The 17,431-nt window shown below is 37.9% G+C and overlaps 1 protein-coding gene across 4 annotated transcripts in view; it reads left to right on the top strand.

Moving 5' to 3' along the window:
* The window catches only part of LOC130931887 (neurabin-2-like), a 76,166-nt gene extending 62,254 nt beyond the window's left edge, over positions 1–13,912 (top strand). For all 4 annotated transcript variants that reach the window (XM_057861072.1, XM_057861075.1, XM_057861073.1 and 1 more), the window contains exon 15: positions 1,340–13,912. In XM_057861072.1, the coding sequence (XP_057717055.1) occupies positions 1,340–1,393 (54 nt within the window). In that variant the 3' untranslated portion in view covers positions 1,394–13,912. The remainder of the gene's footprint in view (positions 1–1,339) is intronic.
* The last annotated feature ends 3,519 nt before the right edge of the window (positions 13,913–17,431 follow it).

Here is a 17,431-nt window from a genome sequence, read left to right on the forward strand (position 1 = left end):
AATGAAAAAAAAAAAGATATTTAAAAATAGAAAAAATACTGTTTAAGTCATTTATTAAACAGTGACACCTTTTCTGTGCAACATTGCTGTAAAATATATAAATCTACTGCAAATTGTGTAGCTATACATATAGAGGAAACAAACCACAACCACTGATATCTCTTGGAGAGATCCTGATGAATGGCACCCTTAATTTCTTTAAAGTTTTACATCTTTTAGAAAAAAAAATTAACAGTGCTGTACGTGTCAGTCAGCAGTTGAGCTTCGAGTGGGGCAATGATAAAATTGGTGGGTCCTTTCTTCGTATGTGACCTTGTCAAAAGCATTGGTTTGAGCACTTGCACCATCTGCTACGGCATTTGAGATGTCGGACTCAGTCAGTCACATTCTTCCTCGCCTTAAAAACAACAAAATAAAACAATAATATTAGCTAGTTAATAGCTTTTCAGTTGAAATCCTGATTTTTTTTGGGGGGGGGGGGGGGTATTGAGTGAATTAAAAAAATTGAATTGAAAGTATAGAAATTAAAAATGCAATAATTACTTATTTTTAATATGTAGGCTACATTAATTATCATGCACATCACCTTATATATCTTGGAAGCTATTCAAACCATTTTTATAGCTTATTGTATCAAAATGGCAGTAATAACGGTTTGTGTAGCAAAGTAAATGGAAAGTGGTTCTTAAATAATATCAAATAAATCAGTAAATTCATGTAGGCTTGTTCAATATTCATTTTCATCCAGTTTAGGGTCCTGGTTTATTTTATATCATTCAACACTAAATGTCATCAAAATAATACATGTGAATTAAAAAATCAATTCCACTGCAAAACTATCTTACCTCAAGTGATGAAAGCGAAGCAGTGAAGAAATCCGGTGTCCACTTCGTCACCAGCTGCCAGTAAACCTTATTTTTGTTAGACAAACTCCTTGTTCACCTTACTTCCTTTCTTGTTGGTGTAAAATCTAAAGTGTGTCCACGTGTGATTTATAGCAATATTTTTCTCACTTTTTCCTCCACCGTTCTCACGAAGCTTGTTTTTATTTTTTTCAACCCACTTGGAGCTTCCTCTCTTCTAGACGACTTGTGCGCAGTTTAACTTCACCGCCACTCTAGTGGACCGCCAAGGAATTGCTCAACAAACATTGAGCAGTTTACAGCATCCATACTCCACTGTATGGCCAATATGTCAAATAAAAGTATCGATACTTGGCGGGAACATATTGGTAACCGATCGGGTTGCAAAATATCGCGATATATCGCTGTATCGAGATATTGTCACACTCTTAAAAACAAGTGACTTGAGAGGCATTAATATAAGGTTGTTTCTCCAGATTACGGACCTAGAGACCCAAGTGGATGCTCTGAAGCCCTCCAACCCCTCCTAGACTGCTGTCAGCTCCGCTTCCTGTGGGTTCCAAAAGTGAGGGACCACAGTTCAGTTGATGACAAACGTGGTAAAGGGGAACGTAGAAGAACAATGAGGATAACATTCGGAGGAGAGCTTTGGAATTGATGGCCTATTCAAAGACCCAGAACGCACTCCTAATTTTCCTTGGTGAGTCTTCCTGGCAATCAACAAGGAAACCGTCCTCAGCTTCCTTGTAATTGGATTTGTAGATGATTTATTTTGTTCCTGTCTCGGAACGCGTCCTTTTGGGAGGATGTTAAGAAGCAGGCTCGTCACAAAGTGCTTTCCAGAGTGACAGAGGACATCTCGTGGATGATTGTTGCCGTCTTACTTCTCAACTACATTGCTGGTTACGAAACTACCCGCACTGGAACAACGCTTCATACTGTATACACGAAGAACAAAAGAGATGAGAAGTACCCACAATGTAAACATGAAAGCATCCCAAAAGTAGTTCTAACTTCAGATTTTAATAGGGGCAACTCAAATTTTCATGTTTTCGGCAGTAACTTGTTAATATGAGTATTCGTAAATCATCCAAAAACTTGATTTCTGAGTAAGCAGAACTTGAAATGTCAAGTTATACTAACGTGAAATGTCAAGTTGTGTAAACTTAGCCCTGGTCTCCTGATGCCTTCAAAAGCGTTCGCTGGCGATAGCTCAGTAAGTCAGACTGTGTAAAAAGCTGTGTTCAGACCGAACGCGTTTTGTTGCGCGATACCGCGTCGCTCGTCTTACGCCCGTTGCCAAATGTTGTTTTGTGTTCACAGCAACCGTTGAAATCCGCGTACCCGCGTACAACTTCTGGTTCACGCAAGTTCCATATGAATTATATAACGAATAATTTGACAATTTTTTTTCCTCCTAATTTTACTTCAATCATAGACTTCACTATCAGTTGACGGGACATGGGGCTCGAGGCCGATCCGTAGGGGGGGCTATTTCCAAAAACTTAAAATTCAAATATTTTAAAATTCAAATATTTTATAAACCAATTTTACTCAACAAAAGCAAAACCTTTTCTATTTACAATCACAACTTATTTAGGTTTCATTTTTTATTTCCGATGTTACTATTGCCTCACCACGTCTTGCAGGCTATCTGGCCCTCGTCGTTTTTAGATTGAAATGTTACATAAAATAAAACACGTAAAATCCGGGGGGAAAAAAAAAAAATTGTATGGACGCAGAAATTTCTAAATTACTCATTTTTTGCTAAAAAAAAAAAAGGCAGTTGGCCGAAAATTACTTGATCATTTGAGTGTAAAGTTATGCTATTGTGTATAGGTACACCATGGCGGCCATCACAAAGAAAGAGCTTTTTAAGTTGATAATTTTTGTAAATAAATGCGTACATCCCTGAATTTCTGTAGATATTAACATAAAACAGTCTAGATTCTTGGTTAAAAGCAAAAATAAAAGGGGAATTATCATTCATTTCACATAAATATGTCAAGCTAAAGTTACGCTATTGTGTATAGATACAACATGGCGCCCATCCCAATACAAAGAGCTTTTTAAGTTGAGAGTTGGTGTAAATAAATAAATTTCTATAGATATGAATGTAAAACAGTCTAGATTCTTGGTTAAAAGCAGGGGGAAAAAAATACGGAAGTTATCATTCATTTTACGTAAATATTTCGAGCGAAAGTTACACAAATTTTTTTCCTATTCATTTTTTTTCGCGTTTTGAGGTACATGCATGGTGCTATTTTATATAATAATTACCTTTAATCCTCGGCCAAATCACTCTTGAGACACTCCTGCCTTCTTGTATGCAGTAAAACTTTCGTCCTTTTCCACCTAAATCCTGCATTTGAATGCAGCGTGTGTTTGAGTTTATAGCAGTGAAAGCTGTACGACGTTCTACCTGGCCCGGCCCCCTACGGGAAACCGTGGTGCAATGTCTGTAGGAGCTGTCTGGTCAACTGATCGTGAAGTCTATGCTTCAATTTCCTAATATTAGCCCAACGGAATTTTGTGTTGATAAAAACCTTACGTTGGTAAAGTCTCAGCCCGTGAAACCAAACAATGGTTCACATAACATTGAAATAAGCAAGAAAACGACTTTAATCCATTAATATTACGATTTTAAACATTTAAATTTCACAATATGTGACTTAATCTTTGTAATATTACGAGTTTTCTCTCATAATATTACAATGTATGACTTCATTCTCGTAGTATTGTGACTTTTATCTCCTAATAGTTGGACTATTCTCGTAATCTTATTTTTTTTTTTCTTTTCCTTCTTTCTTTGGACTTTTATTGACTGGATGTTGAGGAAGCTTCCAGACCTGCTCCGGCAACTAAGGTCACGTGAATGAGAAGTCATATTTGATAGGCTGCTTCTTCTTTGTCGCTGAAATCTGTCAAAGAAAGATCAAATCAGCCATTTTCTCTGCGGCGCCAAATTTGAAAGCGCGACAAGCGGGGCACGCTTATTTGGTTGAACTCGCAGTTGCGAGGCTGTCTGACGCGCAGCAACTCGTGATTACATTGACTTTGGGAAACCATTGTGAGACGAGGAAAAATGCATCCGGTCTGAAAGCACCTTAAGACCACTTGTCTACGCGTTGCGCTGTCATTGAGAAGACCCAGATTCCATTCATGCTTGGGTTAACTTCATATATATGTACTTGAACATAATTCCAATTGACTTAAAATTTTGACTTCTGATTACTAAACAAATTCTGCTTACTTAAAATTTTGAGTTTTTGGCACTAATTTGCATTTACAAGTTTACCATCAAAACTTGCAAATGCAAGTGAAATAGGTTGACTTGAAATTTTATGTTCTGCTATTTTTTTTTTTACAGTGAATTTATACCCAGATTTCTCATGGATGTGAATTTGGTGCAAAAGTAACTTAGTGGGGAAAAAATGGTAGTTGTAAAAAAATAAAAAATAAATAAATCTAACTAGTTGTAGAAGTAAATTTGGGGCAAAAGTAGCTTGTAGTTGTAGCAGAATCAACATGTAGTTGTTCAAAATTTCTGTTTGTTTTGTTGCAACTACATTTTCGTTCTATAACCAAAAGTTATGTTAGCACCAAATTTACATTCATAAATCACTGGCTGCCATTGATGGCGATAGCCGTCCATTCCATTAGAACTGGGAGGGTTGTCAGCGAACAAAATTGGACTGGATGTCTACAAGGGACAAACTCATTTAAATTCACAGCAGAAGAATGAAAAGAGCCACAGGATTGGACGTATATCATCGTCAATGGCGCTGAAAGAAGCTTACAAGCCCAGTGTTACTGCTAAACTAAATATTGAGTGCATTTGGAAGGAATTAGGTAAAGATTAGCATTCCGGGTATCAAAGCGTGGTGACATCCTGTTTTGTATATATGATCTATTTAAAAGTGTTAACTTAAGCAATGACCTTATGGCCAATACTAGAATCAAAATGTCAATTTTCCTCTGTTTAGTTGATTTTCAAAGTCTGTCTCTCCATTTGCCATGTATGACACATTTGGTGATTGGACTCTTTCTTTAGGTTTTCACAATCTGGAGAAGGAAATATTTATCCGAACCTAACAAAAGTCTGCCCTTAATCAGAGGTATGCGGACTTCCTATCTACTGCAGGTCAGGTTTGTGATGAGGAAAGCAGGTGCAAAGCTGACATATAGCTGTATTCCCACGTGCAGTTTGAAGTCTTCTCAATTCTCTCATTTTTCTGGGTCAATATTCGACAGGCAAACAGGGTGCGAATAGTCGAATGTGTGCTTAGATATATATTTGAACTGTGTGTATGTGTTGGTCTTTCCACGCATATCTGTAGCCTCTTGGTATTGCATATATTTTATATTTTCCATCACGCAAGTTGGACCTAGAAACGCATGCAGGGTTAAATCATTTGACACACGTAAATGTCACTTTTTTAAAAGTTTTTAATTTCATGGTTTAACTCAGTCTGCCATTGACAAGTATATACTAGAGTTCGACCGATATGGGTTTTTCAGGACCGATACCGATTATTAGCAGTTAGAGGGGCCGATTACAGATTTTTGGAGCCGATATTCATTTGCTGTAAAAGTGTAAAAATTGGTGTGAAAAAATGGAATAATGCAAACACTGAACTTCATTGGAATTCCTAAAGCATGTTTATTAAATTACACGAATAGAAAATAATAGCTAAATAGGGGGTGGCGTGGTTCAGTGGTTGTCGTTCCTCAAGCCAGAGGTTGTGGGTTCAATTTTCTGTCCTGATGACCTCGTCTAAGTATCCTTCAGCAAGTTACTAAACCCAACGTTGTTCTTGGTACTGCGTCACCAGTAGCAAGATGAGGATATAGTGTGAAGCGCTTTGAGGGCTGTGGAAAGGTGCACTAAAGGTGTGACTCCATTTACCATTACCATTTGACCAATCAGAGGACGGGGTGAATACTAGTGCAGGAGAAAAAGGCGTGGCCGCATCTGTGCTGAAATAACCCAGTTTTAAATGGATTTTTTTTCGTATCGGCCGGTCAGATTAAATAACATAGGCCGATACCAATATACCAGGAGTCGGGAACCTTTTTGGCTGAGAGAGACAGTAAAGCTACGTTCATACTACAGGTCTTAATGCACGAATACGATTTTTTCGTCTTTTTCCGACTCGAGTGAGGCATTAACTTGACGGTCTGAACGTGACAAGTTGCATAGAACTGGACCATTTCAAATCCGATCTGGGTCACTTTCGTATGTGTTTCAAATCCAATCTGGGCCACATTTTCCAGAGTCGCGGCGGTCTGTACTGTCCAGTCTCTCAATCGGAATTCATACAGAAATTAAGTCATCAAAAAGCGAGAGAGACGCTACGGTAGCGGTGCAGCTGTGCGTCATTAGCGCCTAGCTTGCCTTGAACACGGCTTTTAAGGAAGGGTCGGACTTGACAACAGTCATAAAAAAAATAAAAATGGGTTGAGGATAAGGCTGAGAATGATCAGTTTTCTGTCTGCTCCATATAAGCAATATTTCAACATTGCTTACACGGCCGAGAGTCGTGGCAAACTGCCCGTATGTGCGTGTGACATGCACGGACAGTGTGTGCATGCTATCGATCCATATACTTTGAATATAAGCCTAAACTGGGATTATTTATGTCTGTTATTTGTGTCCTATTTTTAAAAAGCAAAATATGATATCCCTGGAATGACGGATGACAGCCAGCATGTGTGGTCATTTGTTTTGATGCTCCTCCGCATGCGGGTCGTCTTGCTCAGCGCGTGTAGGACTGCGAATTAGTGCGCATGCGAAATACTTGAATGGTCTCAATGGACAAAGGCAGTCTGAACGGGCACGCCAAAAAAACAGATATGACAAAAAATCGGATTTGTGCATTAAGACCTGTAGTATGAACCTAGCCTAAGTCTCTGAATTCTTTTTAATATCATTGTTATGCTGTTGCTAATCAATGATGAGTATTTCTTACTATTAATGCGACTTCTGGTGCTGCATGGTTTTGCTGATGGCTTTGTAGTCTGGTTGATACTTGGTGGGGTTAAGCTTCATGCAGGCATTGAGAAACTTAGGATGCGTCTCTTTTCATGTTCGCGACGCACCACGAATCCTGCTTTTCCCCACCATGCACGGAGCACCATCAGTGCACACCGAAACAAGTTTATCCATCGGTAGATTTTTTTTTCTTTAGCGAATTCAGTGAAGGACTTGAATAAATCCTCCCCTCTTGTTGTCCCTTTCATAGTCAAAACCTTGCAATCACGCTAAACTGGGATAAATTGCTTACGTCTGTTGTCTCATTCAAAGCGAGAGGAAAAAAAACACATTTATGTCCTTCACTTGCGTTGCCTCAATTTGATTTGACATCATTTGTTCATCAGATAGTGAACAGTTCTTGCCGGCAGAGGCATGTCTTTTATCCGTTTAATTATATTGTCTTTATCCGAAAAGTCGTCAAAAACTCTCCACTAAAGCAAATTCCTCTGTCCGTTCCTGCTGAAAAGTACGATACTCCTCGCCTTTTTTTCTTTTAGCCATCTTCTCAAAAGGCTTTCTAAAATTAGCTGACAAACCCGGAAAACAAAACTAAAAACCAGCGAAGTTTACTTGACGTACATGTGCACATCGGCCACTATCTTCGACAGCAAAATACGGCGACCCCACTTGAACGGTGTCTCTGCCTCATCTGCATTGCCAATGCGATTGATAGATAAATAAAAATATAGATAGACACAATGATATGTATATTTGCCACTTTCCCACGAAAATTACTGCGGACCGGCTTTCAAGTTGCCGGTTGTAGTATACGGACTACGTGTCCCATGATCACCCTGGGCTCACGCAGCCAATGGCATGGGACTTGGGGGATCTAACGTTGCACATCTAGGTCGCTCTTTGATGATATCTAGTGCAAAATGCACGAGTGTTGTAAGAGCATTAAAAAAGTTAACATACACTGCAAAAGTCCCGTCTGCTATAAGAAAACTTAAAAAAAAAAAAAAAAAAAATTTTTTTTAAATTAATAATTAAAGATTTGTCTGCGAGCCAGATGCAGCCATCAAAAGAGCCAGATCTGACTCGCGAACTATCGGTTCCTGACCCCTGCTATATACAGTGGTACCTCTACTTATGAAATTAATTGGTTCTGGAAGCAGTTTCTTAACTTGAAAATTCTTTAAATTGAGATTAGTTTTTCATGTAAATGCCCTAATCTGTTCCGAACCCCTCAAAATTCAGACATACGTAAATCTTTTATAATGCATAAAATGCATCAAAACATGCAACAAATATATGTTACAATTAGGTTATTGCACAGTAAAGATAAAATTAGGCTTGTTCAAAATGTAAAAAACCAAGAATAAAGTGAGGGATAAAAGTGAATACACTCATGTAAAACTGTCGGAACACGAGGGGCGAATGAAAAGGACACTGGGATACACACATACACATACAGTAGAGGTCCCTCTTAGCCAATTGGATGCCAATAATGCTAGGCAATAGCCAATGGCAGAGCAGCTATAAGTATATTACGTTCAGTAAACTCTGCGAGCTGTGAGTACCAGCCATTCTGTATTTTTGCCTTTCGTATCCTGAAATTTGTTTCGTGACAAGAGGCAATATTTTCCTGTTGAGGCATGTCTTAACCTGAAAATTCTGTATGTAGAGACGTTCGTAAGTAATGCTACAACTGTACGTCAAATTTCCAAATATCGGCACCAATAAATGGCCCAGCCGATAATCGGTCTATCTCTAGTATATACATCCGTTATCTTTTGGTGTCATTGACAATGTTAGATGTCCAATTATGAGTATTCATAAATAATATCCATCCAGTATTCAGCTCACATCTCAATTTCAAACTGGACATTCTTTCCTGAAATTTTAAATGTAGCATTCTGACTTGATATTGACACACATAAGTAAGTCACTTAAGTATGTATTAACAGTTGTAGTAATATTACGTGAGATCGTACTTTGAGTAGTAGAATTAGGGCTGGGCAATAAACTGATTTTATGAATTTGATTTATTTATTGCGGATGATTCAAAAGACAACTATTTTTTTGTTATGTTTTTATTTTTTATTTATTTATTTTTTTGCCTAAAGGAAATCTAGCAACCCATTATTAAATTTGAATATTTTGTGAGAAAGAGTTTGTTTCTTTGTGAAGTTATTACTTTGCATTTGAGGGCTGACAGCACAAATAGTGGGAGAGAAAATGTATTAAAAAAGTTTAAGGTTGGCAATTTTAAACTTCATTTTAGTTTTTTTTTTAAGCCTTTAAATAGGACAAGTGATTTTAATTTTTTAAAATTAAACCCACAAAGACCTGGAATTTACATCAAATTTTGGATCATGTAGGCCACACTATGTCACAGTATATAACTCATTGCCTTACCATTGACAAGGATTGATATCCAATTCCAATGCCCAAAAGTTTTTGCCCGAAATAGCGACCTAATTTTTGCCTTTTTTATTTTATGCAATTTTGACATGTTTTCAACAGGTAATAAACCACTCAATTTTCACATCAGAAAATACTTGGGGAAAGCATGCAGAATCATCTTAATTCTACTAAACAAAAGCAAATATAGCATTTTTCTATATACAATCACAACTTATTTAGGTTGAATTCCGATGTTACTATTGCCTCAGCACGTCTTGCCGGCTATCTGGCCCTTGTTGTTTTTCAATTGGAATGTTACATAAAATAAAACTTTTTTTTTGTATGGACGCAGAAATGTCTAAATTACTAGTTTTATTCCCAAAAATCGGGCAGTTGGCTGAAAATTACCTGACTATTTGAATGTAAAGTTACGCTATTGTGTATGGATACAACATCCAACATGGCGACCATCACAAAACAAAGAGCTTTGTGAATAAAATTTTTTTTGTAAATAAATGTGTAAATCCCGGAATTTCTATAGATATGAATGTAAAACAGTCTAGATTCTTGGTTAAAAGCAAAAAAAAAAAAAAAAAAAAAAAAAAAAACGTTATCATTCATTTTACGTAAATATTTCAAGCTAAAGTTATTTCTATTCATTTATTTTTTTTACGTTTCAAAGTGCAGGCATGGTGCTATTTAATTGCCTTGAATCTTCAACCAAATCACTCGTGAGAAACTCCTGCCTGCTTGTATGCACTAAAACTTTAGTCCCGTTTCCACCTAAATCTGGCGTTAGAACGCAGCGTGTGTTTGAGTTTATCACAGTGAAATCTGCCACGACGTTCTGCCTGGGAAACCGTGGCGCAATGTCGGTAAGAGCTGTCTCGTCAATTGATAGTGAAGTCCATGCCACCGCAAATGGACGTATATGCATTTAAATACTACTTGTACACTGTTCGCGTGATTAAATTCTAATTCTCACACACGGCCTCAATTGCACTGTACTCGATGTGGCGCGGGACATCATTGGAAAGCAACTTCAGAACACGCGTGTACCAGCAATGAAGCAAATTTATCATATTTTTTCCTGCATTTAATAATTTAGATATTTCTTTCATCCCTCAAAATACTTCCAAACCGCGGAATGTTGTCTGTGAGCCAGTTGTTTTGCCTCTCGTTTTGAGGACGTCATCACACAAGGACAAGGTTCTTCAGAGTATTTGGTGGTAAATTTTCGGTCTTTTAACTGAAAACCGAAAATATAATTTTAGCTATTTTCGGACGAAAGTTTTCGGCGCGGAATTTTCGGTCACATCTGTACTATAAAGTCTTAAACTTTTTTTTTTGCATCCTCTCTGTTTTTTTGTTCTTGTTGTCCTCCTTTGTGTGGGGTGTATAAATCAAATTTAGTGAAAAAATCAGAGATTTTATTTTGAGGCATTATCGCCCAGCCCTAAGTAGAGTATTTAGGGAATGAGCTTCAGATTAAAGACATTATTTAAAAAAGTATTACACAAAATTTTCAAATTCATTTGTATACTGCTCACAAAAATTAAAGGAACGTATGTTAACGAATCAATAACAATTCTTAGATGCTCTTTTAGATTACCCTGATAACAAGCTTTAATTGTACATCGCTTTTGTACCTTTAAGGAATTTAACACCGTCTCCTCATTTACTTACTAGGCAACTGTGTACATTTCTTGCCCGGTGTAGTATTTTGGTCAAAACAGGTCATCGCAGTCTCGTAGTGTATTTCTGAAAGGGGCATTTTAACAAAAAATGTGAACGTTTAAACCCTCGTATGAACGTTTGTAGCACTTTTGACATTCTCCTTCATAGGTTTTGTATTATCAAGTTGTACTACGACAAAATGTGATTTTTAAGACTAAGCGTTCTGTTAGTGCTTGGACCAGCTGTGTATTTGGGAATGTTGTAGCTAAAGTGTTTGCTTCAGATGACTTCCTGTCCTTTCGTTTTGGGATTCATTTTGTATTTGTAAAGTACAGCTGTTGGGGGGTTCAAACAAAAGTATTTCCTGGAGGGATGCTCATATCCTGCACTGGTGACATTTATCTGTTCAGTGTATGTTTTGTTTCATTTAAAAAAAAAAGTTTTTAAATGTGATCTATTTCTGCACTCACATTTTAGGTTGCAATTGATTTGCCTTGCTTGCGCCTTTTGCCTTGAAAGTCTTTGCTTAGCTTTAATGCATGGAAAGCTTTAACCTCTCAATGCACGAATTTACATTTAACAAAAATTCTTAAAGCATTAGAGCAGTGTTGTTTTCGTCCACGACGACTATAATGAAAATATTTCGCCGACGAACAATTTTTTCATGACGTGACAAGACGATGACGAGTTAAAAACGTGTTTCGGGTGACTAAAACGACACAAACGCCACTTTTCGTCTGACGAACGAGACGAAAATGCGCCATAGTTTCCGTCACGTGTGACATTTATTTGTAGTTAGCCTGCATCGTAGCAGTGTCTAGTTGTGCCACTCATGTGACGTGCAGCGGGCCCCCAACTCACCTACTAGTGTTCTCGCCAGTCTACCCATTGCTTGTTTTGAGACTCATACAGGATGACTTGTCTTCTTATCTTGGCAAGAGAGAATATGCAAGGTTGCTTAAGCCTTTAAAGGTCTGTGCTGAGTGATCATCACACACTCAATGTAACTCGTAGCGTTAGCATAGCATTCACGTTTGCGTTAGAATTAGGCTATTGCTAACAGCCAGCGTCCTCTTAATACTCTTGGACGTTTATTTTTTTACTTACAGTTCTTGGCAGCCAGGTGGGAATAATTAATTGAAAATAATTGACTGTTTTCCTGCTGAATGTGTATCATCACGTGATAGATTTGTAGATGCTTGTAGATGATACATTATGTGCTCGTCTGTCAATGTTCATTCGAAATAATCGGAAATCTTTTTATTTATTTATTTATTTTTGGAGTGCAACTTTCAAATTTTATAGACAATGCGTAAACGTGGACTAAAACTAGATTAAATTAGTCTTGAGTTTTCGTCAACAAAAACTAGACGATGACAAACACAGTCATTTTGAAATGACTAAAATAGGACTAAGACTATTAAGTATTATCGTCCAAAAGACTAAGACGAAAATTGAAAGGGCTGCCAAAAACAACACTGCATTAGAGGAATACAAACATACATTAATAATAATAATAATTTATAAAAAAAAAAAAAAAAAAAATGTAGAAAATTGAATTGAAAATTTCAGCAAAATAATTGTAAATAATTCTAAAATTAAAAGAAACTTATTATTATAAATAAATATGTAAGGAGCAATTTATTAATGAATTCTTTGTTCTTTTTTCTATATTTAAAAAATATTTAAAATGTTTTAAAAATAGTTTTCCATATTTTCTTCTATTTATTTTTGTTTTTAATTAATTTTTTAAATTAAAGATTTTCTCATTTTTATTTATATTTTTTAAATATAATTTTTTTAGATTTAGTTTTTATTATTATTACTATTTTGATGTACTTTTGTATTCCCTCAATGCTTTTAAATGTAAATTCAGGACATTTTTTTTTTTTTTTTTTTATATATCTTTGACATCCAGCTTGAGGTCCATGTACTACTACGCTCTTTGTAAGAATGTACTAGCTAATGGACGTTAAACTGCATTTCAAGAATATTAAAAAAAAAAAAATTCAAAGGGCTTTCCATATTAACTCTTTTAGTGTCATTTACGATGATAGCCGTCCAATCACGTGGCTATTTTCGTCCTCCTGCTGTGAATTTACATGAGTTTGTCACTGGTAGACATCAAACTGATTGGCCGTCTATCGTCGTCAATGGCGCTGAAAGCGTTAATGCACTTTCAGACCAATCCCACATCTGCTGCGTGTTCATAAAATGCAGAACGAGGCCTGTTTACAGCTAAAAAAATATTTCATTTGATTGTAGTAAAATACCAAATGTATTTTATGTTCATCCATCTCGTAAAGTGGACCACAGTACAGTATTTCACGCACTGAATAGATCAGTAAGAGCAGGTGAATGTGTGAAGTGCCTTGCATAAGGGTTCAGGATGATAATAGTATCGGGAGTTTATTACCACAGTCCAAAATGTATTTGGTTTATATTATATGTCAATACTCAGGGTGGAAATAGAACTGGAAAACATGTCCTGGAATCATTATTGACATCCACAGTCACATTGGTCCAAGAGAGTAGGTTGGTGGGTAAGACTAGTATCGATGTCATTTAAACGAAAGAGTGTTCAAAACCTGGGAACGTGTTGTGTAATAATGCGTCTCTAAGCAATTCCCCATGTATTTTTCTAAAATAGTAATGATTCCTGTGCTTGACTTAGAACAAAGTGATGGAATAAAAGATGTGCCATGTAGTTTGCAGAATGAATGGTAGTTACGAGCTGGTGCCAAACAGTGTGAGTGGGACAATCTTTACCTCTGCCTGGGTCTGTTCTTCAATGGGTGTCACCATGTTTGTCTGAACCAACACCTGTTTATCAGCATTTCAATAAACATGTTGAACTAGAACAACGTAGGCACGTTGACTCTTTTTTTATTTGAGTTACAAAAAGATGGATGCTTACGGTGTAATTAGGAATGAGAATGCTATATTTGAACTATTCAGTGAAATAAACAAGTATTTGAACACCCTGCTATTTTGCAAGTTCTCCCACTTAGAAATCATGGAGGAGTCTGATTTTTTTTCACTGTGAGAGAGATAATCTAAAAAGACAAATCCAGAAATCACAATGTATGATTTTTTTAACGTTTGTGTGAAACGGCAACACCATCGTTCTTGCAAAGGTAGGCAATGTGTGTTTACATTTTCATTGTCATGAACATCTGAAGTTGTGCTGTGCTGAGCTGTGATAGTTAAGTGACAAATCAATGCTATGTTTTAGAAAACAGATGTGTTGCAGACAATGCAGCCTATGTACAAATTCTTTGCCACTATCTCACGGCAACATGTTACAGTTTTTTCATTTAGAAACGATAGGAATTATGTCTTATGAAGACAAAACACATGTATGCATGCTAGATGTTTAGCTGTAGCTATAGACCCCACTCACCAACGTCACACAATGACGTGTCGCTGTATCCGGCCACCATATTGTCCGTCATTGTTTATCCGTATTCTCAATGGTTTCAGTTTGTCGTGCAATTTATAGTGCAATTCATGGAAGTCCCGGTGCTTTCAGACACTGTAAACTCATTGGATGTGTTGCATAAAAGGCGTTATGTGGAAAAGCTTCGGTTGATCCATTCGCCAGATCCATATTTGATGCCTAAATCGATATTTTTCGACCCGCTGTCTTCGCCGTCTCTGCCTGACATCTGCTACCCTGATATTTACAACTATCTTGTCCACAGAAACTCAGTGTATTCTCACGAAAGTTTGAAAAACTTTAACAGCAGCACTCTAAGCAACATTACCCCCGTGTGACCCTTTACTTCCAATTTTCTAAAATGGCGACAATCAATAAAAAAAAAAAAAAAAGTTGACTGCGATGGCCGACGCTTCAAGGATAGGTGGATAATGGACTATTTCTTCGATAAAATACGCAACAACTGTGTCTGCCTCATTTGCAAAGAGACAGTCGCTGTTTTTAAAGAGTTCGATGTGACGCGATATTACCAACCAAGACACGCTAACATGTACAACATTACAGGGAAGATAGGCAGCGAGAAATTAAAGCAACTTGAAGCTAGTTTAATTTCACAGCAGCAGTATTTCGCAAGAGCCCGAGTGTCGAAGGAGAACGCCACAAAGACGAGATTGTTGAAATTATGAATTTAAAAAAATAATAATAATAAAGCAAATGTGACACACAGAAGGGCTTGCTAAAATGTGTTTAAATATATTGTTGTATGTAAATCAGCCAAGATAGCCCCCCGCATTTTTACCACGCCAAATCTGGCCCCCTTTGCAAAAGGTTTGGACACACCTGTTTAACTGATGATCCGTAGATGAGGCCAGCTTCTTTCACTTGGTACTAGCTAAATATTATTTGAAAAATAATGATGGTGGAAGAAATAAGCATCTTGAATTTGAAACTGTATGTTGTCGCCGATTAGCCTCGCAATGATCTTAATTGTGGTTGTCAGCCCAAAACCCTCTAAATATATATTAAATGCATCTTACCAGATATAAAATGACTACCTACATAATCTGTGGTGATCGTTTGGTGCCCAGTTTTCTCGTCGAATTGCAGCAGTCCATCTAGCTCTCCTCTCCGGGTCTCTCTCGGGTAGAACTTCAAGTCTCTCCGTCTATCTTCTCTGTTACAGCAACCAACCGCCGCACGCGCCTTCACCATTTTGATTATTAAAGTTAACGAGCAGAAAAACACGCCATAATAGGAGGAATTTACGTAGTGGTAATGCGTAAACACGACGAGTTGACGGACAATATGGCGCGGAGGCGTTGTTATGACGTCATGTGAGTGGGGTCTATAGATAACAACAGGCCGACTTAGGGCATAAAGTTACTGAAATTTGCGTAGACAAACGAAATTAACTTACCGGAGTGGAAGTGCTTAGAGCAAACTCTGTGTGTAACTGGAGAATCAAATGTTATGCCCTTCCTTCTGATCGAGGCCACCCATGCCATTCTTTGACGTTTGGCAAGTTCAGATATGAGCTCTCCCTCGCCTTTTCTCCATGTAGGGATCCAGAAGAAACTCAATGGTGTTCCGTCGAGCTGTACATTCTCCTTTCAATTCGATCGGTTGTTGCAATTCTTCACCGAACAATAATTTCCAATCATTTTTAAAGAGCGACCTGAGTCGAAATGCCTCACTGTATATGTTTCCCGGAGTTCTGACATCGAACTTCCTGCTTCCAACATGGCGATAGGGGCGGAAACCTCGCGAGTGCCACGTCATACGCTCGAGCCTTTAAACTTTAACACATGCTCAGATAGGCCGGTGTCGGTATTAGCCAGTATCGGTATCGGATCGGAAGTGCAAAACAATATCGGTATCGGATCGGAAGTGCAAAAAGCTGGATCGTGACATCCCTATTTAAAACCATGACGTCTTAGTGTATCACCAACAGAAACCTTGGAAACGGTGGTCCAAGCGCTTTTCAGGTCATTGACCTCCTGTCGTGGAGTTCTGGGCTGATTCATCACCTTTTTTAGGATCATTGAGACCCCAAGAGGGGATATCTTACATGGGTCTCCACTCCGATTGAGATTGACCATTGAAGGAGAAACGATATCGTCATCGCACACACCATATAATTGTCTGCATTAGTCTAACACATACATAGTCTAACACATACATATGACACCGTCTAAGTGTTTGCATTACTCTAACACACGTAATATAATTAATCAGGAAATAGTATCATTTTCATATTTACGGTAGGACTACGCTACTAATATAAAATAAATAGAACACCATAGTTTAATGAGAAGAAATAGAAGAGATACACAATGCCGTCTTATCACAAGAGTGACGCACCAACTCTGGCAAATCTGCTCTCCCAGCAAACTCCAAGGACAAAGCGCTTTGTCCTAAAACAAGCACAACCAGCCCGGACAGCAAAGTTGATAGCGGGCGTCCCAATCCGCGCACGAACCTAAGCCGCCTCAAACCGGCCAACAAGGGGAAGATCAAAAAGCAACGCCCAGAAACGCCTTCGACAAGACCCGCGTCAGCAAAGACTTCAAAAAGACTGGACACTGAGATAAGACAGATTTCTTCTGCTCGGAAACATGTAGCCTTGTTTTGGATCCAGAATTGTCCCTCCGTCGTCTGTTTTTGCCTTGTTTTTGACCATTGTCGATGAATAAATTGTCAACCTGTTTTCGGCGAGTGTTCTTCAAGCTTTTGAAACATGGAGTCAGTGTGCAAAGGGTTAACACAGGAACGCGCAGAGTTTAGCTTCCTCCTGGCCTGGCTCTTCGGGGGCGTCGAGCGGCGGAGCACATTTCCGTTCTGTTGCCGGCATCCCCGTGGGGTTTGGGCTGGGAGGACTAAATTCCTTCACCATCATGTTTAGTTTCTTCCATTCTCTAATGATTGCTCTAACAGTGGACCTTTTTTCCAAAAAGCTGTTTGGTAATTGGTTCTTAACCCTTTCCAGCCTTGTGGAGGTGTACCATTTTTTCTCCGACGTTTTCTGGTCGTGGCCATGTTACAAGTTTGAGTCTTACTGATTGTATG

Source organism: Corythoichthys intestinalis, chromosome 16 (genome assembly GCF_030265065.1).
Source record: "Corythoichthys intestinalis isolate RoL2023-P3 chromosome 16, ASM3026506v1, whole genome shotgun sequence".
Classification (NCBI taxonomy): Eukaryota; Metazoa; Chordata; class Actinopteri; order Syngnathiformes; family Syngnathidae; genus Corythoichthys; species Corythoichthys intestinalis.